At 41.3% G+C, this 27,358-nt stretch overlaps 3 protein-coding genes across 9 annotated transcripts in view; 1 reads left to right on the top strand and 2 right to left on the bottom strand.

The window, feature by feature from the left end:
* mipol1 (mirror-image polydactyly 1) overlaps positions 1 to 26,862 on the top strand; it is a 134,142-nt gene extending 107,280 nt beyond the window's left edge. For 2 of the 6 annotated variants that reach the window (XM_077620189.1, XM_077620188.1), the window contains one exon: positions 11,318 to 12,666. In XM_077620189.1, coding sequence (XP_077476315.1) covers positions 11,318 to 11,390 — 73 coding nt within the window. In that variant the 3' untranslated portion in view covers positions 11,391 to 12,666. Of the gene's footprint in view, positions 1 to 3,625; positions 9,816 to 11,317; positions 12,667 to 18,378; positions 18,519 to 26,825 lie in introns of those variants that run through there. The other 4 variants (XM_077620194.1, XM_077620192.1, XM_077620190.1 and 1 more) reach the window with 4 other exon arrangements.
* On the bottom strand, positions 14,532 to 19,416 carry foxa1 (forkhead box A1). Of its 2 annotated transcripts, none has more exons than XM_077620195.1 (2): positions 18,366 to 19,416; positions 14,532 to 16,845 (listed from the first exon to the last, which is right to left on the bottom strand). In XM_077620195.1, the coding sequence occupies exons 1-2, from the start codon at positions 18,429 to 18,431 to the stop codon at positions 15,814 to 15,816; spliced, it is 1,098 nt and encodes a 365-aa protein (XP_077476321.1). In that variant the 5' UTR covers positions 18,432 to 19,416; the 3' UTR covers positions 14,532 to 15,813. The 2 variants fall into 2 exon arrangements, with proteins under 2 accessions (XP_077476321.1, XP_077476322.1); XM_077620196.1 differs by having other exon boundaries at positions 18,407 to 19,416.
* Positions 19,896 to 26,926, bottom strand: clec14a (C-type lectin domain containing 14A). The gene is made up of 2 exons (XM_077620187.1): positions 26,793 to 26,926; positions 19,896 to 22,608 (listed from the first exon to the last, which is right to left on the bottom strand). Exons 1-2 carry the CDS (start codon positions 26,835 to 26,837, stop codon positions 21,355 to 21,357), a joined length of 1,299 nt encoding a protein of 432 aa, XP_077476313.1. The 5' UTR covers positions 26,838 to 26,926; the 3' UTR covers positions 19,896 to 21,354.
* Between the last annotated feature and the right edge of the window lie 432 nt (positions 26,927 to 27,358).

Here is a 27,358-nt window from a genome sequence, read left to right as displayed (position 1 = left end):
TGTGTGTGTGTGTGTGTGTGTGTGTGTGTGTGTGTGTGTGTGTGTGTGTGTGTGTGTGTGTGTGTGTGTGTGTGTGTGTGTGTGTGTGTGTGTGTGTGTGTGTGTGTGTGTGTGTGTGTGTGTGTGTGTGTGTGTGTGTGTGTGTGTGTGTGTGTGTGTGTGTGTGTGTGTGTGTGTGTGTGTGTGTGTGTGTGTGTGTGTGTGTGTGTGTGTGTGTGTGTGTGTGTGTGTGTGTGTGTGTGTGTGTGTGTGTGTGTGTGTGTGTGTGTGTGTGTGTGTGTGTGTGTGTGTGTGTGTGTGTGTGTGTGTGTGTGTGTGTGTGTGTGTGTGTGTGTGTCAGCAACACGCTTATTTATTTATATATTTATTCATGTATTTATTTATTTACCCACTTATTACCTATCTATTTATGTCTAAAATGCCTTTCCTATTTCTGCATCGTCACCCCCTTGCTACTGTAACAACGACATTTCCCGAATACGGGATTAATAAAGTTATCCAATCCAATCCAATCATTTACAAACTGCATCTTCTATTTCCGTGAGCTGTCTGTGTTATACTAAAATTGGTTTGATGATCTGAAACCTTTGTGTGTGATAAACATGAAAAACACAGGAAGGGGGCAAATACTTTTTCACAGCACTGTATATAAATATTAGTAGATATCATCAAATTGTATATATGAAAATGTAAGTCATGTAAGACAATACCAAAAACCCTTCACATGCTAATTTGAAACAGCTAACCAAAAATGACAAATTTTCTTTTTAAGTAATATTTATCACAAATATATAGCAAATAAAAATATAAGCAGGAAATTGACTTAATGCAAAAAATGTTTCAAAAGAAATACTGCGATTGCTGGGATACCTTGGATACTGGGTGGAGCTTTCCACAGAAGCTCTGACAGTAACAGAGTAGTAGAAAGATTCTTTGTAATCACTTGATTTTTATAGTGTACGATGACCGAATGAATGCCTTTTGGTTTTTTGATCACTTAAAAAAAACTGCAAAGGGAAACTTTTTTCCTCATGAAGGCCACAAAATGAACATAGGTGAACAAGTGTGGCCTACATGACCCAAAATTCTGTCTACTTATGTGGCCAATAGGTCTGAATTAGATTTTTTTTAATAATTATTATTATTAAGCTTTATTGTATGTAGTTATTTTTTTATGTATTACAATTAATAAAGGAAACCCATACCTAGGCCTGGGGGATGTGTCAAAAATTGTTATCACAATAAAAAAAACAAATATTACTATACGTTGGTCTGGAACTAGCATTCACGTTGTGGTGTCCGGGTGGTGTCATTGCAGTTTGAATTTATCGAACATTTTGATTATTATTGTTGACAAAAATCATTGTTTTTTTCCCAGGTCTACCCTAACCCTAAATTAATAAAAATGTTAATCAAATTAAAATAAATACAGACAAAAATACACTCTGTTTATGGGCCCAAATAATACTCTGAAATTTAAAAAAATATTTAAATTTGTAAGTGTTTAACTTCTCTGCCATAGACAATTCTACACGCCCAATTCATTTGGATGGGGAGGCCTGGCTGTCATCTTTCAGTGTCAGCCCCAATAGAAAATGGATCAGAATTCTGCCCCCGTTAATGGCATAATGAGTGCCCTATACGGGGTTAATAATCATTGTTTAGAGATATGATCATTGTTTGGTATATTTGTTTGGAGAGTGATCTCATTGGCTGCCATTGACAGCAAGGGACATCCAATTCATTTGAACTGAGGGCTAACTTTATTCGATCAATTTCTTCAACACGATGCTGATTTTCCTTCTCACCATATTTTACAAGTGCGATTGTGATGTCATCGGTACTCACGATGACATCACGAGCGTTTTCTTCAATATGACATAATTTGTATTCCCCATCCGTGGACTGCGGAGTGTCAGAGGCAAAGTAATCCTGGCAGCAGAGTAATGTGACTTCCTGTCTCATCAGGCTGAAGATGAAGGGATGAGACGCTGATGAAAACAGATTAAGTCGTCCGGGCTTCAACCCGAGGGTTTCTGCTCTAATTTGGCTGCCAGCGGGGGGGAGGGGGGACTGTCAAAGGAGACCAGTAGCTGAATAGAGACGAGTGTTTGCTCAAGAGAAATGGGGGAGAAGGGGGAAGAGGGGTGGGGGTTATCGTCACTGATGTAATCTGCTCTTTATTCCAACTTTTCACAAATTTAGAACCTCACTCTACAACACAGGTGTCAAAGTGGCGGCCCGCATCATTTTGTGCGGCCCGAGAAAGTAAATTATGAGTGCCGACTGTCTGTTTTAGGATCAAATTCAAATGAATATTATAGAATTTTATTATATTTCCTGATTTTCCCTTTTTTAAATCAATGATTGCAATTTTTAATTCAATATTTTTTTCTTTTTGTGTTTTTAGTTCAAAAAGCATTTTGTAAAATCTAAAAATTAAAATATAAAAAGATTTTCTGTTTTCCACTTTATTATTGAACATAATTAAAAATATATTTTGTTTCATTTTTAGCTCAAATAAACATTGTTTTAGATCTATTAAAGAAACTGAATATGTAGGGCTTTTGATCGAGTTCTTTTACTCCATTTTTTTAAATATCTAAATATTATATCTAAAATGGTCCAGCCCACATGAAATTGAGTTAACGTTAATGCGGCCCGCGAACCAACCCGAGTTTGACACCCTTGCTCTACAACATCACATTAGGTGTCAGTGTGCCATCGATAGTGAATGTCAAACCTAGTCTTCAAATGGATTGGAAATCTATCAATAGCAGCCAATGTTTACTTATCAGGTTAAAATGTGAAATTCCTCACATCAATTTTTTCACATTTTTTGTACAATGTAAAATGTATTGTTAAAATTGGAAATGTATTCAGGTAAAATGTTCTCTTCACTGCCTCATACAACATACATGAATTACAAAACCAAGCTGATACTTCCAGGAAGTAGACAAATTTGCAATGAGCAGACATTTGTGGCTGTTCAATTGCAAGTATATTTCAAATAGTTCGGGCATTCCTTGTGATGCTTTCAAATGCATTAACTTGAGAGAGAATCACCTTTTGAACTATGAAAAGCAGGAACTTCATATGCCCTTATAGTTGGTCTTGTAACCCAAAATTGATTAGCCTCTGTGGCGATGTGACACATCCTGATTAATTTACCATCAACACAAAGGAGGTTGGATATAACTGACATCATATTTGTCCCAAGATGTCACCGCATGACATTTGTCAATTTCTGTGTTTCAACATTATTTTCTCTGTTAACGTAGTTATAAAAAGTTTATATTTTGGATATTTAGATTGAGCAACCATTTTTAAGATGGGCTTTTATACTAAACCTTTCCTCTTCCTTTAACGTTTTGAAATGTATCACTTTAAATGGTGAAATGTGAAATGAATGATCACTGAGAGCCTGTCCCAGTCAAAATGCATTGAACATCTATCACCATCAGTGGCATGCAGCGAGTTAACTTAGAAATTGTAATTGACAGTGTAGACTTTGACATTCCCCCCCAGCCCTTGCGGTAAACAAATATAAACGACATTTAAAACACATTTTTGGCACTGAATGAGTAAAGTCTATGCACTTCCATGGGTGTGACTTTTGTTTCAGGTTGGAACGTCTGGTGGAAGTTTTACGGAAAAAAGTGGGCACTGGAAGCCTGCGTGCTGTCGTCTGATAGGCCGGGCAATTTCTCTTGATGATATCACCTAGTGACGACACTTTTATCCAGCCTCATTTTGGGTTGTGAAGGAAAAAAAACGTAAATGATATCTCTATTTTCTGCTGTGTCAATGGCAATAGCGGCCGGCTCAATTTGTGTTTCCCCACGCTGATCATCCGGTTGAAGCCCTAATCTTCTTGTTGACAACAAAGAACGCCTTTGTTCCCATAATCTTCTGACACCACCTGTGGGCGAACGCACGCTCGTGCAGCGTTGCCCTATCAACAAGTTTTGGGCTTTCAAGTTGCGGGATGAAGGCCATGGTAATTTAGATTCTGCCATTAATGCCGATAGACGAACGAGGCCTGCTCTAAAAAAGACATGACCACACATTAACTTTGCATGTTTCAACTTTCTGAAATACTGAAACTAAGTATCTATGCATAAAAAACCTTTCTACTTTTTCAAATTAGCAAATGTTTCATAAATATTAAAATCTAAACGTTATGATCTTAAAACATTATATTTGAAATTTCTTTTGTAAAAAATCATATTCATTCATTTTTGAACCGCTTACTCACACAAGGGTCACGGGGGTGCTGGAGCCAATCCCATCTAACTACAGGCACAGGCGGGTGGTACACCCCGAATTAGTGGCCAGCCAATCACAAGGCACAAGGCGACGGACAGCTATTCACACTGACCCTTTTCAAAAGGCCTACCTTGCATGTTTTGGGATGAGGGAGGAAACCAGAGTACCTGGAGAAAACCGACGCAAGCCCGGGGAGAATATGTAAACTCCACACAGTAAGGACCGACCTGGAATCTTACCCTCAATCCCACTTGTTAAAATGTGTCAGTTTTGCTCTCAAATCTCAATAGATCAACCTACATTTCATGAAATTTACAAGGTTGACTTTTAAAATTTGTCATTTTGATAAGGGAAATTTATATCATTATACTACCGTATTTATTCGAGTATAACGCGCACCCATAATTTGTGACTAAAAATTGGTATAATTTATTTTCTTCCACTTTTTCTCAGCTCACACCAAGGATTGCACCGGTACTGGTAACTGGCAAATGCTGAACATGTCGCCATGACAAAACATTTATTCACAACATATGGTATGGGAACCTGGTCAAACAAACCAGGATAAACACAATTCTCAAATTGAATTTACACTTTTAAATCCTTAACATTTTTCAAAGTCTGATTCATCATCAGATTCACCAAACAATTGATTCCATTCTTCTTAAGCGAGGATAGAGCTCCCTGGGGAGACTCGATTGAGCGGCTGCCCCACTAACATTTCTTTGGAGCAACTTTTTTTTATTTTACCCTCCCCTCAAAACTTGCCAAAGGCAAGTTGAGAGGGCTGGCTTTTGTAAAAGAAGGTAGATTATATCCACTTATATCCACTGAGAAGGGGGATATACCGTATTTTCTGGCATATAAGCCGCAACCTTAAAATTCCCTTAAAATCATTGAATTTTACAATTTCTTGCATATAAGCTACCCCCTGATTCACAATTTTCACCTCCATATTCATGGTTTTAATAAGGAGTACATGTTTTACATCTCCCACTTGGTCATAAAAGAGAAGAACTCGTGTAACGCACAGCTGAACTTTGCTTCAGTTTTTTGGTACAAAATGTTGTGCGTTATACTTGAATAAATACGTTATATAATTTTTATTTACTGTATTGATCCAGATATAAGACGGTGTTTTTGGCATTGAAATAAGACTGAAAAAGTGTCAGTTGTCTTAAAATCGTGGTATAGCCATTGTATCCATTCACACCACTAGATGATGCCAGACACCTTAAAAGTCAATGCTGAACACTGATCGTTCATTGAATTGAAAAGCCTTTATTGTCATTATACAAGTATAATGAGATAGATTTAAAGGTTCACAATGAAGTGCTCACACAAATAACAAATGAACTAGTAATAAGTAAATAAGTAGACAAATTATATAAATACTCAACATGAATAAGTGCTCACATAAATAAGTAGTCAGGTACTAAAAGTGACAAAGTGGTTAGCAGCCTGTGGTGTTTTAGTACAAATTAGTCTAGATTAGGTCCTCCTAGGTGCAGAACTCGAATTGATGCGGTTATTGCAATTTTGTTGTTTGTAGGTTGGTTAATTTACATTTAAAAAATAATAATAATAATCGGACATAGGCCCTGTCGTCATCATCAACAACAAAAGCCTAATTGTCATCACACCCAGAAACTGCGTATGACGAAATTGGTATTCCTTCTCCATAAGGTGCGTTTTCTCGGCAAAAGACCTAAATAAGTGATAGTTTCGGACTCGTAATTTGGCATTCTGCCGTTATGGATATATCGCATCACCCCCCCGAGCAGATTACTTGCCTCTCACTCTCTTTCACTTACCTTCAGTCAGCCAGTAGGAGGCAGATCACCACCCAAACATCTTTTCATATTACCTCACCCCGAAGTTATTACACAGAAGGGATTGTGTGTTGTGTTACCGCAAGTTTAGAGTTCTGATGGATATGGGGAAAAACTGTCCTGAAGCCTATTTGTCCGTACTTTGTGGGACCTATAGGGTCTGCCAGAGGGCAGCAGCTGGAACAGATTGTGACCAGGGTTGTATGGGTCCCCGATGATGTTCCTGGCTCTGCTGAGGAAACGAGGGCTGGCAATGTCTTCCAGTGAGGGCAGAGAGCAGCCGACGATCTTCTGGGCAGTGTTAATCTTCCAGCGTACCACACTATGATGCACAGTGGTTCTATAGAAGGTTACCAGAAGCTTGGTGTCCAAGTTAATCCTCCTGAGTACCCGTAGGAAATGGAGTCGTTTCTGGGCCTTCTTCACTACTGCCGTGGTGTTTATAGACCAGGAGAGCTTATCCGTGACGTGGACCCCCAGGAATTTAAAGGACTGGACCCTGTCTACACATACCCCATTTATGAGGAGTGGGGCCAGATCTGTGCTGTGTTTGCGAAAGTCCGGGATTATTTCTTTAGTTTTCGTGGTGTTCAGTGTGAGATTGTTCACCGAGCACCACAAAGACAGTTTGTAGTCTGTAGGCCGACTCATCCCCTCCTGAGATGAGTCCGACCACAGTGGTGTCATCGGCAAATTTGATGAAGGAGTTAGACTGGTGGGTTGGTGTACAGTCGTATGTGTACAGAAGAGGACTCGGTACACAGCCTTGAGGGGAGCCAGTGCTCAGTGTAATGGAGGAAGAGAGGTGGGGACCAAGTCTAGCAGTTTGTGGTCGGTTAGTTAAGAAGTTATTTATCCAGAAGCAGATGGAAGAGGATAGTCCAAGGTGGGAGAGTTTGTCAGTCAAAATGTCCGGTTTTATAGTGTTGAAGGCTGAGCTATAGTCAATGAAAAGCATCCTCACGTAATACCCATGGTGTTCCAGGTGGCTCAGTGCTGTGTGTAGAGCAATGGCGGTAGCATCCTCAGTGGACCTGTTTGCTCTATAAGCAAACTGGTGAGGGTCAACTGAGGGAGGGATTGTATTCCTGATATGGTGGGCTACCAACTTTTCAAAGCACTTCATGATCACAGGCGTGAGTGCAACAGGCCTATAATCAATCATTCATGCTGTCAATGGTTGGCTTTTGGGGGACAGGGATAATGGTGCCAGATTTCAGGCAGGATGGAATGATGGATTTTTATAGGGAACAATTGAAAATTTTTGTGAAGACACGAGCCAGCTGGTCAGCACAGGCTTTGAGCACCTTCCCAGGTACTTTGTCAGGGCCAGCAGCCTTCCTGGTGTTCACAGACCACATTACCAGTCTCACTTCCTGTTCCTGGAACTTCAGTGTATTGCTGCAGGGTGGTGCTGGGGGTGTTGAGACTGGGTCTGATTTGTCAGTCTCAAAGCGGGCAAAGAAACGGTTCAGTTCCTCCGCTAGTGAGGCATCTGCGTTAACAGACATATTATTGTTATTGTAGTTGGTAATATGTCGTATTCCCTGCCACATCTTCTTTGGGTTATTTTCTGTGAAGTGCTCCTCAATTTTCTTAGTATATGCTGCCTTGGCCTTTTTAATGCCTCTTTTCAGCTCTGTTCTGGCAGCTCTGTATTGTATCATGTCCCCTGATCTGAAGGCTGTGTTACGGCATTTGATGAGTGCCTGTGTCTCCTTGGTCATCCAGGGTTTGTGGTTAGGAAAAACCCGTATCCGTTTATTTACAGTGACGTCCATGCAGTTTTTGATGTAGGAAAGTACAGTGTCCGTGTAGTCCTGGAGGTTGTCATGTTCGAAAAGCTCCCAGTTGGTGCGGGAAAAACAGTCCTGCAGCTGAGAAAGAGCGTCCTCGGGCCCAGTTTTTATTATCTTTATTTGTGACCTTGTTAGCTTTTGGAGTGGAGTGTATGCGGGGGTGAGGGATAGGCAGATGTGATCTGATCCAGCTAGGTGAGGGAGGGAAGTGGCTTTATAAGCATGTTTGATGTTAGAATAAACATGGTCAAGAGTTTTGTCTCCTCTAGTGTGACATTTTACGTATTGAATAAACTTAGGTACAACAACACTTTAAACACGCTTTGTTGAAGTCACCAGCGACAATAAAGACTCCATCACGGTGGTCAAGCTGGTGTTTGTTTACAGCGGTTAGCAGGAGGTTTAGTGCCGTGTTAACGTTCGCATTCGGAGGTATATAGACAGACAGTCATTTACAAATGTGATTGCACTTTAGTTTACATATTTAAATGTTCAGAAATTAAAATGTGATAGACAGTTTGTACATGATTTGAATGAGGCAAAATAACATGCTTTTCTCTCGAATTTGGTGTTCAAAAAGTCTTTATTAAACTAGAGTATTGAAAAAGAGGGGGTCGTCTTTTATTCGGGCCAATGTGGTACAGTCGTACATTTACTTACGACTGCCTTTAGGTACGGAATTTTCAGGTTACGAAACCTTTTGATATGCAAATGAGCACTGTATTTACTCGCCTCCGCGTATAAGTTGCACCTTTAAAATTGCCTTAATATTGTTGAATTTTACAATTTCTCACGTGTAAACCGCCCCCTATTCACAATTTTCACCTGCATATTTATGGTTTTAATTTATTCAATTTGAAAAAATAAATAAGCCTATCTTGATGAGAACCTGATGTTTTTTAATGAATTTCAATTTTCTTACCAGAAGTTTAAGATGTTGTGGCGGCCAAATTGCTTATAATGTCAAAATATCTCGATTTTTTTTCCAATGGTTCATATTACAATCATACCTTGAGATACGAGCTCAATGCATCCCGGGACTGAGCTCGTATGTCGATCTACCCGTATCTCAAATCAACCTTTCCCATTGAAATAAACTAAATACAAATTAATTCGTTCCCACCCTCTGAAAAAAAGACCAAAAAAACTAAATATTTAACTTAATTGAACTTAGATTCCTAGACACACTTAAAAATAAATTTTAATCTTACGTTACACTAAATTTAAACCTTGTGTAATAACCATGGCAAAGAGGTTAATGTATTCCACCGCGGCTTTCAAGGGGAACTACCTGCTTCTCCATACATATTGGTGAGCCAGCTCAGTCATGCATACTCATGTTTTCGATTATTTCGTACCTTTTCTTTGCACTACCCTTCATTGCACCGGCTTGGATCCCATTGTGTTGTCCTTAATTTTGCACTGACTAAAGCAAAAAAAACACGGAAAAAATGCAACACTCCGCCCAGTGCTCGTAGAGATCTTTGCACAAGGGAGATGCGGCGAGAAAGACAGTACGCAGAAATCATAAGCAGCCTCTCGCAGCCACTTGGCTGTATCGTATCTCAAAATTTGTCTTATATCTCAAGGTAAATATTTGCTCAGAATTTTACTCATATCTCAAATTCCTTGTATGTCGGGGCACTCGTATGTCAAGGTATTACAGTGGAACCCCGAGATACGAGCTTAATTCGTTCCGGGACTGAGCTCGTATGTCGATTTACTCGTAACTCAAATGAACGTTTCCAATAGGAATGAACTTAAAACAAATTAATTTGTTCCAACCCTCTGAAAAAACACGAAAAACAGGATATTGGATTGGAAAAACATATTTATTTATTCTAATTTGCCATCTATTAACAAAGTAACAAATAACTAGCGGTTTAATAGTACTAAAATGTGTTTAATATTACTAAAATTAGACGGATTTCACGGAGGGGAGAGAGAGAGGGGGGGACTTTTTGCACGGCAACGCGCTCGTAACATAACAAACAAATTTAAATGAACTTGGATTACGATGCAGACACACAAATAAATTTAATCTAACCTTACACTAAACTAATTTTGGTTTAAAATTTGATACCTTTCTTCTCCCGGGTTGGCTCTAATTGCACCGCCTCCACCCTGACTTTCAGATGCAACCTATTGAGGGTTGTTTGCTTTTGTATTCCCTTATAAATATTCTGAAAATGATGCACACCTGTCCTCACAATAGGATAACCCACGACCACTTGCCAACGAGAAGTAGTCGCGTATTAGTGATCGCTCTGCCAACGGGAGCTAACGGGGGAAAAAAACACTGACAAAAATGCAACGCTCCGCCCAGTGCTCGTAGAGACATTACACGAGGGAGTTGCAACCAGAGACATTACACAAGGGAGATGCGACCAGAGACATTACACGAGGGAGTTGCGGGGAGAGAGACAGTGCCCATGATGATCTTATGAGCAGCCTCTCGCGTCCGCTTTATGCTCGTATGTCAAAATTTGCCTCGTATCTCAAGATAAATATTTGCCCGAAATTATACTCGGATCGCAAATTGCTCGTATGTCGAGGTACCACTGTACTATACTGCAACTTTCGAACAAGAAATAAAAAGAAAAAATATCAAAGAGGAATTTTTTTTTTATTTCATAACCACAAATGTACAATATCCTTTCTAAAAGGAAGTAACGTACGCACAACCAGGAAGTGTGTCCCTATAGTGTTCGCCAAGTCTCTGGGTGCAATAATAGCATGAGATAAACATGCAGGTATGAAGGCTGATATTTTAACGATCGACTGCAAGACCTTCAATCATCATTAAATACTATTAGGATGTGCTGACATGGTTAATGCTATGAACACATGTATCAAAGCTCCTCCCGTCTGGCCAGTCAGAGCACGTTGAACTAGTTAAAATGGTGGCGCCCTAGGTAAGATGGTGACGCCCTGAGCGAGTAGTGACAGGCACAAGTGAATTTTTTTCACGTTTTATGCAATTTAGTTTTTTTCTTGAATATCATTCATAGACGTCAAAATACATTTTGTTTAGTGTTTTATCTGTTTATCTTTTCTCTATTTTAAAATAAATGCCCGTATCGGCCGCATTGTCTTGCGTCATAGCATCATGGTGTTATGGTGTTTCGTCTTTGTCATCTTGCAGTTTCGTGCATGTCATCTTTTTATGCAAATATAAGTTGTACCCTCGATTCAGTCATCATTCTTTCCTCCCACAAATGCGGTTTGTATGCGAGTAAATACGGTACCTCAAGATACGAAAACAAGATCTAACTTACGAAAACGTCAATACATTTCCTGTTAGCCATATTTTATTTTGAAATTGTCAGGGATGCATTGCTTCTTGCTTGACAATTTCACTACACTCTATTGGGCTCTCATTGGCTGTCTCACAACAATAACTCTTCATGTTTCAAGATACCCTTCCGCCCATTGGACCGCCGTTCGTCGTTATGTACAAGAACTTATGCATGGAGGAAGCTGTGGATGAGTGCCTTCGACGGACTGGCAGTCGACAGCAATTCTCCATCAAGATTCTCTTATGTATTTTTGACTGCCGTTGATCGTTGTGTGGTTGAACTTATGCTTGGAGGCTTGGAGGAAACTGGCTGAGTGCCTTCGATGGACTCGCAATCTAGCCTCAACCTGAACCGCAGCCTGCGATGAGCGAAATTTTGTCGCGGGGGCAGGCAATGGGGCTGGTGGTCAGTAAGGAGGACATTGACGAGTTGGTCAAGGGGGGCCAAAACTCAACGGAGCAGGAGTTAATGCAACGCTCAGCATTACTTGAGGAATTCAACAAGAAGGAGGCTGAGGAAGAAACAGCCGCCACTCCAACAGCACAAATCAGAAAAAAATGGAGAAACTTTACGAACTTTCTGACTTTCAGCAAAAAACATCCTGAAAAAGTTTTCACGAGTCGTGTGATCGCTCACTTTGACGACGTTTGTCTTGCACATTTTAGAAACATTATTAAAAGTCCTCAAAGCAATTGTCTTTAGATCATTTTTTCTCAAAACGTCCGTTAACAAGAACTGCCGAAGGGGATCTTAAACTCAAACAGGTGAAAAGCAGTGGTGATAAATAAAATGGGTGAAGAAGGTGTAAGGCTAAGAGATCTGCAATTAGGCCAGGATACACCATTGAGCTTGTGTTGCAGTGCATCCGTAATATAGTTGTACAAAAAAATCTAATAGCAAGTAAAACTTGTCTCATGAAAATTTGAAATGTATAAGCAGGGAGGCCTGTCTTCGCCGGTCCCACCTGCTTGTTTAGAACCAAAAGACAATTGTTGCGCTATTAAAAAATGTCTCTTTTGAAAAATGGTTGTTTAACAAATAAAAGATTGAGTTTACACACTTAGAGAAGGTGAAGAAATTCAATCTCGTCTATTAGGATCCAACAGCCGTTTCTGGCCACCATAAAAAAATTCAACTCTACGTTCCACGGTTTGTACAAAGATAGCGAGAGAATCTTAACATACACACACACACATAAATCACGCTTTATAAGGATTATAGATAACATGCAATTTCTCAGGTTGCAATGCAAAAATATCTCATGGAAAGTGGTAAAATTTGTCAAGTTGAAAAATTTAATTCATATTAAAATCAGAAATGTTGAATGTTCATCATGCAAATATAACATGTTTAAAAGTAAAGTCTTGTCATGAAATAAATGTAAAATATATCAGGCTCAATTATGGCATTCCTCATGTCTGAGAGTCAAATTTTCACTTTAAATCGTCAACTACCATTGGCAGCAGTGGACGTTAAATCCATTTTGATGGGATGGGCTGGATCATTTAACGCTTCCAGCCCCTCCCACAATCAAAAATGGCTTAAACGGCCATTGCTACCAATGGCACTGAAAGGTAATCATTCCTTCCCAATGGAAATTGATTTGAAATCTATCACTGTCAGCATGTTCCCTGGGCCTGCGTGGGTTTTCTCTAGGTAATCCGGTTTCCTCCCACATTCCAAAAACATGCACGGCAGGCTAATTGGACACTCTGAATTGCCCCTAGTGTGACAGTAAATGGTTGTCCGTCTCCTAGTGCCCTGCGGTCGGCTGGCCACCATTCAGGGTGTCCCCCGCCTCTGGCCCGAAGGCAGCTGGGATAGGCTCCAGCACCCCCCGCGACCCTAGTGAGGATAAAGCAATTCATACAATTAATGAATGAATCTATCAATGTCAATCGGAGCGTTAAGTCAGCAGTGCTTGTCAATGGAGGACTTTTATTGTGAAAGGATGCCTTTGCTCTTTTGCTGCTTATTCACAAAAGCCGAATTGTTGTTATTGCACATCTAAGCCCCTGTGAAGAAATGGGGGAGGGATCTGACACCCCCCCCCTCCCATGGGGTCTTCTAAAGTTTTGCAGAAGGTGCATGCAGCCTTTTCTCTAATAATGCAAAGGGGGGAGGTGTCGACTGCCCCCTAGACCTGCCAGGACCATATGCTCACTTTTAGGAGGCCCCCTTTCATTTATTAGTACAAACTTGTAGATTTTCTTTCCATCTTCACGGCATTATTATGGTGATGCTTGTTTCGTTTATTTTGCTTCTCCCCAATCATCCCATCACACCCATGCAAACAATAATTCCAAATAATTAATGAAATCTTGATTCAGATTTTCTTACTAAAAGAATTCAACAATTCCCCCAATGGATGTTCAGGTTTTTTAAATGTTTTTATTGGTCTTGATAATATCAAATTAGGAATATGTATCTGAACGTGAACCATGTAATTATTCATTCATTTTCCGTACCACTTATCCTCACAAGGGTCATGTGTGGTGCTGAAATTTATCCCACCCTGAATTAGTGGCTAGCCAATTTCAGAGCACAAGGAGACTGACAACCATTCATGCTAACTCTCATACCTAGAGGCAATTGAGTGTTCAACCAGCCACCGCCAGAACAGGTCATGAATCAATCATACTATGGGGTTGATTATACTTTTAAAAAATCTAATCTCATTTTCTGAACCACTTTATCCTCATTAGGGTCGCGGGGGGTGCTGGAGCCAATCCCAGCTGTCTCCGGGCCAGAGGCGGGGGACACCCTGAATCGGTGGTCGATCACAGGGCACAAGGAGACGGACAACCATCCACACTCACACCCATACCTAGGGGCAATTTACAGTGTCCAATCAGCCTAACATGCATGTTTTGGGAATGTGGGAGGATACCGGAGTACCCGGAGGAAACCCACGCAACGAAACCGGGGAGAACATGGAAACTCCACACAGATGAGCATGACCTGGATTTGAACCCAGGACCTCAGAGCTGTGAGGCCGACACGCTAACCACTCGCCCCACTATATAAAATGTTATCTATAATATGGGTTGAATCCGTAACCGGACGTTTCGTCGAAAGACGTTTGGTCCCCGGACGTTTGGTCGACTTGACGTTTGGTAGAATGGGTTCGCATGCAATTGATAGATTTTAACATTGGGTGAATAGGGATTTAATGACTATTATTTAACATTGAGTGAATAGGGTTAGGGTTAAACAAATGAAAGTCTCGTGACTCAAACCTCGGAACTCGCGAACCCGTTCTACCAAACGTCCGTTCTACCAAACGTCCGGGCACCAAACGTCCGGGGACCAAACGTCTTTCGACGAAACATCCGAGTACCGGTTGAATCATGTGTAGTGCAAACTCCACACAGTGAGGACGACCCAGCATCGAACCCTTGTCCCCAGAACTATGAGATCGACGCGCTAACGACACGCTAACCACTCACCACCGGGGCCTTTCACATTGAAACATGAAATGAAATCTCTCAGGTGTATTAAAGTGTAAAATGTATCAAGTTGAAATGTAAAACTTCTCAACTTAAAATGTCAAATTCATCATATTAAACCCAAACTTCTCATGTTAAAAACTTATTTGGTTGAATGGTGGACTTTCTCTGATTAAAATGGTAATTTATCACATTAAATAATCGCCGTCAAGAACAAAAACATTTACTTCTAGACATGAACACGTAAATCAACCAGTCCAAGCTTGGCTATTTTATTTTGAAAAGAATAAGTTATAACATGCAGAAAGCACACAAACCTGCTTTTATTTTTTTCCTGCTGGAAGTTTTTGTCAGTATCATGCACATGTATTGATCTTCATCACATTATGATCAATAATCAATTATCACCCACAGCTGCCTTTGTTTTTCAAATGTCACATAGTTTATTTGACTGTCTGAAAGATTACCTTTTGAATCTTTTTCAAGTTTGGGGGACCCCTGATGCTGCACCTGACACATTTTGGTATTTAAAAAACGGGGACCATAAAAAGTCTTAAATTTACTCATCTTGATGAACTGAGTTTAAACTAGTAGGGATTAACTTGTTTACTGCCAAACTAAGTTTATGTAAAGGGTTCACAGTACATGGGTTGTTTCAGTTAGTAAAAGGAGATTATTCACATTAAAAACACACGATGACGATAAATGTCCAATCCATGTGGATTTGTAGTCTTAATGAATTGGATCTCAGACACCCTCAGTGGAAGCCAATGAGTTCAATTGCTTCATTTTTAAATAGTGCTAAAGAATTATTCTAAAATTCTCTTCTAAATGCTTACAATAAGTCTCCAATTTCTTTTGTTGAAAATTCTAAGAACCATGTGAGACGTAGTGGGTGTCCCCCAAGCAAAGTGGTGAGATGTGACTGGATATGACGAGAACTGTTTGTACGCATCTGCTCGTCCCGGAGGCTCGAGAGGCCCATCACGATAATTACAATATAGACTTTTGTGGCCTCAGTCAAAATTCTCGCCTTATTAGTGGACTACTGATTCATGAGAAAAAGATGGAGAATGGGTAAGTGAAAGCCAGTCAATAACAATTTGGTTGCTCATTCAAATGTAGAATTTGGGTTTGACCCGCAAATTTTCCAGGTCCCGACGACCTATGAGGTGTTGAGCAGTGCTCTGCTACAAGCCCCCTGGTAGTAGGGCACCTCCAGCGGGTCGCTTCCCCTACCGGCACCGTAAGACGTGTACTGCAAGGCATCATAGGCCCTCAGGTCCAGTTTGTGGTGCTCAGGGGATGACATCAGGTTGTTGATGGAGAAAGGATGGTTGAAGGCATAATGGGCGTCGCCCTTCAACTCTATGCCGTGTGGAGGCAGGCACAGAGAGGAGAGTAGATGAGGGCCCAGCAGCTTTCCACCCTCGGGGCCAGGTGGTGAGCAGCGGCTGGAGGAGGGCAGCGGGGACCCCCGGACCAGTCCTGGGGGTTTGAGTGCATCAGCGCAGGGTGAACAATTGCTGGCGTCACGCTCTTTCCTGCCCTCTGTGAGGCTCTTCCTGTCGCACTTGAAGCGCTTCTGTCGCCGCAGGTAGCAGCCATTCTCAAACATGTTCCCCGAGTCAGGGTGCAACGTCCAATAGGAGCCTTTGCCGGGTTTGTCAGGCGAGCGGGACACTTTGACGAAGCAGTCGTTGAAGGACAGCGAGTGGCGGATGGAGTTCTGCCAACGCTGCTGGTTGTTGCGATAGAAAGGGAAAAGCTCCATGATCCACTGATAAATTTCACTGAGGGTCAGCATCTTCCCGGGCGCCTGTTGAATGGCCATGGTGATCAGCGAGATGTAAGAGTACGGTGGTTTGGCATGCGGATAGCTGCGCCGCAGCGGTTTGGCGTCGCGGCTTCGAGTCAAACTCAAGCCGCCACCCCCATACTGGCCCCCAGGACTGACTCCGTTGCCGCCATATGCTGGGTGATGCTGTGCTACCGCCGGACCCGCATTACTGCATGGGCTCACGGTGCTTCCCATTCCGGCGCCACCCAAGCAGGACATGCCCATTCCCGACACAGGGGCGGGGCTTATGCTGGGCCCACCATAAGGCATGTTGAAGGCAGCTGCCCCCCCGCCACCGGCCGACACATAGCCCGACACCGAGCCCATTCCGAGACCCGTCGCCATCGGGGAATACACCTGCAAGATGACAAGTTCACACAAGTCAATTAATTGTAAATTAAATGTGGTTTTTATGATGATGATTTTATATATACATTTCTAGTTGGTCAGCGTTAGTGTTTCAAAGTAGCATTCCATTTTTTTAATCTTTCGGTTTTAATTAAACCAGGATTATACTTTAAAACCCAGTTTTCACTGTGTTTTACATTGCAACGCATCCATGTTAATTAGATATACATGTCAGTGATTAACATGGAGTTATTGACAGGGATAATTCATGCCGTATTGGTGAAATTGACGGTGCTAAACATTAAATTCATTCGGACTGTTCTGTTAGTTATTAAAATAAGAAAATGAATGTTAAAAACAACTGTTGATGGTGATAGTTGTCAAATCTATTTGCATTAGAAAGGTGCGTGTTGAGGTAGTCAGTAAAAAAAAAAATTACATGAAAAACATTGCGTCCTTGTGAGAACAATTTATAATTGCACTGATCTCCCGGCGCTTTGGGGCTTTTTTGTTTTGTTGTTTATTTTTTATAATTATATTTATTTAATATTTTGTTTGTGTGATTTTTAAAATCGTGTACATATTTTTTCATGCATGATTTTGAAGAAATCGGTTTGATTCGTTGAAACATTTGAGGAATAATTTTTGGGATGTTGTTGGGATATTCCCAAATGTTCGTGGTTTTATTAATCAGTTCAGAAAATACAAAAACTGTGTGGAAGCATTCGTAAACTTTTTGGTTCTCTCATTTTTGCATTTTTTTAGAAAGTGTGGATTATTGTAGTGTATTATAAAATGATGAAATCAGTATATTTCTATTTCTGTGATCGAAAATATGTTCATTTGAATATTTTCGTGTCTGCAGAAAAAAACGAATTATTAATAAACGAACAATAGTTGTTTTAAGAATTGTAATTTGTTGTAATTAAAATGCGATAGCAGTTAATTTTATGCTTATATTTTATTGTAATGTGAACAAATCATTCCATTCAAAACGCGTGTTTAAAATATCTTTAACGACATATTTTAATACCAATTTTGATTGTTTAACGAACGAATTCTGAATTGAATTTGAAGATAACACAATACGGCATTATTTCGAAAATGACTAGTCATGATGCCCGATTATAGTTTTAAATGATTGTCAAAATGAATTATTCCTTTTTTCCGCGTTGTCGGGCCTGAGCCTTACGCCGCCTATTCGTATCGCAATTATTAACAAAATCGAAGTATTGCGTTAAAATAAAATAAAGTTTTGTTTCTTTTAATCAAAAGAAAATCAAAGCACATGCTGCGTTGTTTTCAATTTTTGTCTTTGCGAAATGCAAGTTGACAACTTTGTTGAAAATGATTCATGAGTGCGTGCGATTGAATTTGTGTTAATGCCCAGAACGTAAAAAAAAACATTTATGAAAAAATAAAAAATAATTATAATAACAACAATAATAATATCAATAATAATAATAACAATAATAATAATAACAATAATAATAACAATAATAATAATAAATTTGATTCGGAGTGTTGACCTCTTCGCCGTAGAAGGAAGTCCAGTCCAGAGCCTCCTGACCTTCCATCTTGACTGAGCCCAGCATCTCCTTCTTCCACGACGGACGGTCAACCGCAAGGGAACTCCGTTGATGTTGCCCTGACGCTGTCTCCGATCGGCCACTCGGATCCTTCCGCTCGGGCGATCCCGACTTGGACACGCGCACGTGACGCCAAAACAAGAACAAGAGAGAAGAAACTCCCCTTGATGAAGATTGTCAAGAAGAAAGAGGAGGAGGAGGAGGAGGTCCAGCCCTACTCGTCCGCGTGTCTCGGACCAATTATCAATCGCATCTCGTGTTCACGGTGGGAAAAATAGGATTGAAAACATTACTTTCATGTTTGGAAAAAAAGCCCCCTATAGTTCAAAAACACGACTAGGATATATAGATTAAAACATCTAAACATGTTAATTTTCACATTAACTGCCACTGAGTGTAGTAGGCGTTCAAGTCCATTGCCGTCAATGCCACCGCATGGAATATCATTTCAAAATGAATTATTTTTTGATTATTGTAAATTGTGTATTGTCTTTTTGGTTATTCAAAAAGGCATGATTTTGAAATAATTCGTAAACGAATAAACTGAATACTGCCACAAATAGACACTTGATATGAAACAACTAGTGGGTTTGCGCAAGGGAAAAAAACAAATAAACTCGTCAATCATTTCAATTGTTACAAAACAACAATACAAAAAACGTTTAATTTGAACCAGTTTAAATAGTTTATCTGATTTTTTAAAAGTATAGTACGTGTAATATTTTAAAGACAAGGTTTTGCAGGAACATTCCTCACAAAACAGCCCCATTTGGATTTTAACGTGAGCGAAAAAAAGAAGTGTCTAAATTTGAACTTTTTACCTGCCATTGAGGGCAATAGACATTCAATCAATTTGTAATGGGATCCGAGGTCAAATTGGACATCCATCGCTGTTGACGGCAGATGATGAATTGAAGTAATGTGAATGATTGTTGATACTTATTAAGATGTCAGTCATTTTCAGATTGTGTCACGTCGTTGTTGAACCTGCACAAAGAGGTCACAGAGCTAAAATCCCCCCCCCCCCCCCACACACACACAGACACACACACACACACACACACACACGCACGCACGCACGCACGCACGCACGCACGCACGTACGCACCGTGATCGATTTCAACCGATAATCCATTGCTGTGTACCTGATGATCGACGAACGGACGCTCCCATCTGCTGGCTAACCTGAGAAGTGCTGAAGGGGCCTCCTATTTTGAAAGAGTCCAGTTGCCTCCGCACCCGAATTTTATCCAAACTATCTATTCTAAACTCAACCAAATCCCCTTTGCATGTAAAATGTATGATGTTGTAGACAGGAAATTTCTCAAATTTGGATATTCAATTCAATTCAATTTATTTAGCATAATAATTGGATTGGATAACTTTATTCATCCCGTATTCGGGAAATTTCGTTGTCACAGTAGCAAGAGGGTGAGGATGCAGGAATAGGAAAGGCATTTTAGACATAAATGTAAAGTTTATGTTTATTGTGTCAAAATGTGAACATTATCACATTCAAATGTGACATTTCTCATGCAACGTAAAATTTATTGTCATGAAATGTGAAATATGTAATGTTACAACATAAAATTTTAATAGTAAATGTGAAATTCATTCATTATTTTTTGAAGCGGCTTATCATCCTGAGGGTTGCAGAGGGATGCTGGAGCCTATCCCAGCTAACAACAGGCAGTCGGCAAGGCACATCTACATATGTTTCCAGTAGGGCACAAGGAAACAAATAACAATTCACGGTCACCCTCATACCTAAGGCCAATTTTGAGTGATCATTAAGCCTGAAGAAAATCCACATCCACGCAGGGAGAGCAGAACATGCAAACTCCACACAAGGAGGCCGGAAACCACCAAGGATTGAAACTTTGATATCAGAACTGTAAAGTGGACGTGCTAACCACTCTTCCACCATATGAAACTTATCTTAAAAATTATGAGAAAATTTTCCTTCATTCATTTTCTGAACCGCAGGGGGTGCTGGTGCCTATCCCAGCTAGCTACAGGCACCAGGCAGGGGTGCCCAGCCAATCGCTTGGCACAAGGAGATCGACAACGATTCAAACTCACACTCATACCTTGAGGCAATTTAGAGTGCCAACCAGCCTTCACTGCATGTTGTTGGGATGGGGAAGGAACCGGAGTACCCAGAGAAAACCCAGGGAAGTCCATGGAGAACATGCAAACTCCACACATTGTGGACCTGGGATCGAACCCTCAACCCCAGAACTGTGAGGCCAACACATTAACCACTTGGCGCCGGGCACCCTGTGTGAAACTTATCTTGCTAAAAAGTGAAATTTATTATGTTAAAACATGAAATTTCTAATGGGGAAATGTGAAATGTATCATCAGGTTAAAGATATGATTTATCAGCTTAAACTCCTTCAATCACGTTCATTCATTCATTTTCTGAACCGCTTTATCCTCATTAGGGTCGCAGGGTGCTGTAGCCTATCCCAGCTAACTCCGACCAGAGATGGGGAAACCCTCAATCGGTGGCCAGCCGATCGCACGGCACAAGTAGACAGACAACCATGCACACTCACACCCATACCTAGGGGCAATTTAGAGTGTCCAATTAGCCTACCATGAATGGTTTTGGACCGTGGGAGGAAACTGGAGTACCCAGAGGAAACCCACGCAGGAGGAGAGAGAACATGCAAACTCCACACAGGTGGACATAACCTGGATCTGAACCCAAGACCCCAGAGCTGTGAGGCCGACGCGCTAACCACTCGCGTTGCCCGTCGCCTCAATCATGGTAAAACTAAAAATCTATTAGGGTGAAATGCAAAAGTTGGCACCTAAAAAGACATTAAAAATGTTGAAATCATAAAATCAGTGAATGGATGTCACGATGACAAAACAGGTTGAGGAGGAAAACCTTTCACAAGTGTGAAGTCAACATTTAACTTCATGGGGCTAACTTGTCTTTTGCCTGCGCCGCCTCCTTACTTCGCCTCCTCATGCAGCATTTGATGATCACCAAAGCTAGGAACAACAGAACCAGCAGCAGTGCCACCCCCACCAAGGCAGGTACCAGGGCACCTGAGAAGGGCCCAGGGTCGTCGACATCGGTGGGCTCGCACTCTGTTCCGTCGTCGGAGCCCGACGCGTCAGTGCACATGCAAGTGTAAGAGCCCATCGTGTTGACACAGGCGTGGTGGCACCCGTGCGGGCCCAAGCACTCGTCCATGTCCTCGCAGTCCCCTGATGCATTCTTGCTGTACCCACTCGGGCATGGGGTGCAGACAGAGCTCAGATTGGCAGGGGCGCCCCCCAACAAACGCCATCCCTCGGGTGGATTCCGGCATTGCAGATCTAGACGGACTTTAGACCAGCAGTTCACTCGGATCATACTGCTATTGTCAGGGTCCAAAGTGAGGAATCGGGCGCCGGTCACTGCCGGATGAGGGCATGACCCAGACACAGATTCTGAACTGTCTGAGTCATCGGGTCTATTTCCAGGTTCCCCTGCTTCAGGTCTAGCAGGCTTTGATGTTGGTGGTTCTGCTAAGTCTGGATTTTGCTCAGCTGGTTCAGGATTGTCTGGTCCTGGTGTGGCAGATACAGTTTGGACAGGACTAGGTTCAGTCGGCACAGATGCCAAAGGTGGCAATAATTCTGGTTCAGGTGCCACCAGTTTAGGAGTTTCTCTTTCTGTGGGCCGTGGTCTTGCAGGCTCAGTAGTCGGTTGATCCCACGACTCCAGTTTGCATATAAAGGGGTGGACTGTCTTGCAGCTTAGCGGTACCAGACCATGAGACCCGTCCGGCTGAACAGTCAGGGCTGCGCAGAGAACAGAGGTGCAGGTTTGTTCTGGCTCTTTGACCCAGCGGGTGTTGTTGTCTGTGTCCTCGCTGCCCCCTGGGACCCACTTGAACCCTCTCAGGGGCAGTGAGGGGACCACACACTGGTTCTTGGCTTTCTTCAGCCCCACCCAGAAGACGGACGGGCTGGCAGGCGCCACCATGATGAGTTGGAGGAACTCCCCGGCTTGGGTGAAGGAGGCCAGTTTGTGGGGAAGGCACGCATCTTGCGCTTGCTCGAAGGTGAGTGCGGAGTGAAGCGGCTTGTAGCGCAGGACCGAATTGGGGACGACCGACGACAACCTCAGCATAAGCAGCAAAAGCCACAAGCGGGGCAGGAACATGGTGAATGTCTCAATCTAGGGACAAAAACAGCATCAGCTATACAAAGAGTGTACATGCACAAAAGCAAATGATAATTTTTGACTAATCCTTGATTTCATGTCACTAACTGTACCTGTTGGTTTTCAAAGCAAAAGCAGATATTTATGGGGCTAAAAGAAATGATATTTACAGTTTTTTTAAACATATATATACGTATATACATATACACATACACACATCCACACATACGCACATACATACACACATACATATACATACACACATACACACATACACACATACACATTCACACACACACGCACACACGCACACACACACACATGCTACTTCTTTTTTGGAATCATTCAGCCATGCCTACGCTGCCATACATGTGGCATTAGCTGTGAACAATACGCAGCAGAAGGAGCAACACCTCGATGCTGCTGGAAATCCGGAGCTGGACAAAAGTGCCGGGATAAGAAGCGACGCTTCAGACCAATCATTCCATCTATTATCATGGGGAAAGTGAGATCGCTCCCCGATAAGATGCTTAACAGGCCGGAAATGGAGTTTAGGGGTTGTACTCTGTTACTGTTGATTCTTCAGCTCCAGACTACTGAGGGACTTGGGGATAAGCTTGGAAGAGTGACTCTGCATATTTTCAACCTCAGTCTCAGTCTGCAGAAGTTCCCCATCTTGTGGAAGACTTCCTGTGTGTGGTTCCAGTTTTATCCAACTCTACAATGTATTTTTCTTGTGTCTGTATCCGTTTTTGCTACTGTAACCAAGATGGCACCGCTCAAGTGGTAGCTGGTAGCGGTAGCTCCGTCCGCTCTTGCTTGTTTTGTGTTTTTGCTGCTTTTCTATCTTTTTAATTGCATTTCAATATTTCTTAATGCTTTCCCATATACTTTGCTTTGTACTTGTGCTTTTTGCTTTGTTGTTCTGCGACCTTTGCGACTCGACCCCACCCGTTGCGTGGCTTGGTTTCTTTGTGCTAGTCCTAGACGTCTTCGGAGCCGTTCAGCCGTGCCTCCGCTGTCATTCACGCAGGATCAGCTGTGAGCAGTGGACGATAGTGCCGGGAGGAGAGGCAACGCTCCAGACCAAGCATTCCATCATTGCTATGGGAGCGTGAGATCTCTCCCCGGTCAGATGGAGGAGCTGCCGGTGCTTACTGGGCTGCTTGTGTGCTTTGAAGCCCCCCACAGGCCTCTCCGCTGCTGCTGATTAGGTCATAGGAAAGTTTAGGAGGATCTAGGCAAGGAAGATGATCTTTAAAACATCCAGACTACTGAGGGACTGTGCGGTAACCTCAGTCTCAGTCTGCAGAAGGTCCCCACCTTGTGGACTTCCTGTGTGTGGCTTCAGTTTTTTAACTAGGTCTAAAATGTCTTGTGTCTATCTTGCTACTGCAACCAAAGAATTTCCCGAATACGGGATGAAATAAAGTTATAATCTAATCTAATACATATATATGTATATATATACATATACAAATGTACGTATATCGGACTCGCCTGGTGTGTTCCTTTGTCTTCATGATACTCTGCACTTTAAACGGAACCCTGATACTATCATAGAACAGGTGCATTCATACGGAGAAATGACTAGAGATGGATTCTACTTATCATCCTCAGTCAACATTGCATCATTTAGAGATGATATCCTAACTGAACCTCTGGAGTGAGTTTGCCGCACTGAAAGTAAAGGGGCTGAATAATACTGCATGCCCCCTTTTCAGTTTTTTAGTTCTTAAGAAAAGTCTAAAATATCCAATAAATTTCATTCCAGTTCATGATGTGTCCCACTTGCTGATTCTTTAAAAAAAATGTTATATCTTTATGTTTGAAGCCCGTGTGTGTGTGTGCATGCATGCATGCATGCATGCATGCATGTATGTATGTATGTATGTATTCTGCTAACAAAGGAAACATGCTAAATGCATTAGCATCAATGCTAGAAAGTGATGGGTGTGTGATTGACAGTTGGCACGGACACACCTACCGAATCCTAGCACTAACAAGACGAGCCATTTTTCTCCCTTTTTTTATTATTCTTTTTTTTTATTCATTGAAATTTGTCTGGGTTATCACACTTTACTTTCACCCAATCCACCAATTCATTCATTTTATTTTGACTTTACAGGACCTTTAAATATATATTTTACTTCCCATAAAAAGTGTTGCTGTTTACTCATACTGAGGGGTCAGTATGCGGGCAGGGGAGACCAAGTAACCAAACAGAGGGAAGATAGAACAGATAATGATGTGTGGGTGATCTTGAAAATGTTTGTAATGTGAAGTAATGCGTAAAACCCAAGAATGGATGTCCACTGCATGGTACAACAAGAGGACACTACAATAATCCCTCAAATATCGCGGATAATGTAGACCAGACATGCCGATAATCGAAAAATCGCAAAATAGGGTCACCCCTAATATAACTACCTTTTTTTTCTTTTGTGCTGAGTTCTATTGGCAAGCACAAGACAGCAGAGTGGCTTCCGCTTGTGAGTTTCATCATGGATTTTCACATTTTTATGAACTTTAAAAAAAAAACGTTTTAAATAATTAATAGCAGAAAAAAATCGCAAAGAAGTGAAGTTGCGATAATCGAGGGAAGACTACTCTAGAGCCGATTCGTTGTTTTCAACCAACACTCAGAAGACTGTATCACCAAGGAAGTCTCCTGTATTGATATCAATACAGATGAATAGATTTAGACTAGCCTCGTGTGCTTTGACATTGTTTTGATTTACAAAGGACTGTTTGCCAATGTGTGCTGCAACAAAGCTGTAATGCTATGGCTTGTGCTGATTGCCGTTAGCCCCCACCGTTATTAAACACGGACCAACACACCAAGTTGCCTCTTGATTCATGTGCAGCGGCTTTTCACTCCAGGTTTTCCCTGAGACAGCCAAAACAAACACCTAACTTTAAAACAGGTCACTTCAAAGAAGAAAAAATAAAATCTAATTAACCTTGCCTTTTTGCCTTCTAAGGTCAAAGTGGACGAAGTCTACCTAAAAATCCCAGCAATATAATAGATGTTACACTGAAATAAAAAATCTTTAATAACCAATTAATAATTGGTTATTAAAGATTTTTGATTTCAGTGTAACATCTATGTAAATATCCTGTATTAAAATATGGACACCTGTATAGCATGTGCAATTTACTTAAATCTTGTGAAATTTGTGTGTTGCTTATAGTCAGGTGCCCGATATCGTCCGGAAATCACGGCACTATTTAAAAAATGAAAATCAAAAAGAAAATGAGAATATCAATTTTCAATCAAAAGAGATTCATTATAAAGATATTTATCTACTTTCCTTGATGTGCAAAAATATTTTTTTACAGTCTGTACTCTTTTATTTAATAATACGTATATATAAAGAAATTTAAAAAGTATAAAGAAGAATGTTTACTTTTTTTATTCACAAAATGTATTCATCTAAGTCGCTTAACCTCATTTGGGTCGCTGGTGGGGCTGGAGACCATCCTACCTAACTATGGGCAGGAGGTGAGATACACTGAACTGTTCACCAGCCAATCAGAGCATCTTGTGTTGTTTCCGTCATTTGTTAGTTTTGATTTTTTATTCTAAATAATCTAAAAAAAGGAATATTTACAGTAAAATTATGCATTCATTCAACTTCTGTACCACGCATTTTCGTAAGGGTTGTGGGGGTTGCCAGCTCCCAGAGCTAACAGACAGACGATAATTCGCATTCACAATCATACCGCCCCCAGCAGGAATCGAGCCCACGCCCACACTAAAGTCAGGTGAGTGAACCTCTACACCCTAAGGGAGCTACGGTAAAATTAACAATTAATTAATCTTGGTGGCCCAAATGACAACAGACTACACAGACATTACTTTAGTACGCACAAAGACAGAGTTACGAACACACCCAAAACCCATTTGTTATACCATAAATATGTAATGTACTCTGAAAGAATGTATGTATATACACTCACACAAAATAATTCATAAACACACAAATCATGGCCTTTATACATGCTATAACTTTGTGTAGTTTAACCCTGAACAGATTCTTTCTAAACTCTTCCTGTTGGCGACAATTGATGGCAATAGACATCCGACCAATCCATCCGAATTGGGAGGGCTGCCAGAACTCATAGTCCAGATGTATAGGACGTCTAGTGACGTCAATGGCAGCCAATTTAAGTTAAAATCAAGGCAAAATTCTTACCTTGCAATTTGTCCTTTCTCGTCTTACTCGCAGGTTTTCCCCCATCAACTGGTGATTTCACCTTCCAATGCTCAACCCACCGGACTTCTGAAAGACCCCCACCCTCAGCTTCCTGACAGGACAGGAAGTGTGCTGCATCTTGATAGGGAGAGCCGGCTTCTCAAAATCCCAACACACAGAAAGCACGTTACAGAGGAAGGATGGATGAACCTCATCTTGCTTGTCGCTAATTGATCTTAATGACTTGAGGGGAACATTGGAATCTGATTCAAGAAGTTGTGTGTGTGTTTGTGAGTGTGTATGTGCATGTATCTCAGTGATATTCCACGTCCATGCATACTTATTCCAGTTGTTGTCAGGGCAACACAGATGCTTCCTGTGGGAAATGGTGAAAGAATGGCAGGAAAGCTGCGTTTAGCATGTTGTCATAGTAACAGTAAAATATTTTATTTTGGCGGGGTTTGAATTCTTCTCTAGACCTCCTTCCGAATCATCACTAAGTTTGCACAAAGCTAAACAGCTCAATGGTACAGTTATGTTAGTGTGAATTTTCGCATGGTAAAATG

Source organism: Stigmatopora argus, chromosome 15 (assembly GCF_051989625.1).
Source record: "Stigmatopora argus isolate UIUO_Sarg chromosome 15, RoL_Sarg_1.0, whole genome shotgun sequence".
Classification (NCBI taxonomy): domain Eukaryota; kingdom Metazoa; phylum Chordata; class Actinopteri; order Syngnathiformes; family Syngnathidae; genus Stigmatopora; species Stigmatopora argus.
This window is presented reverse-complemented; position numbering and strand designations above follow the sequence as displayed.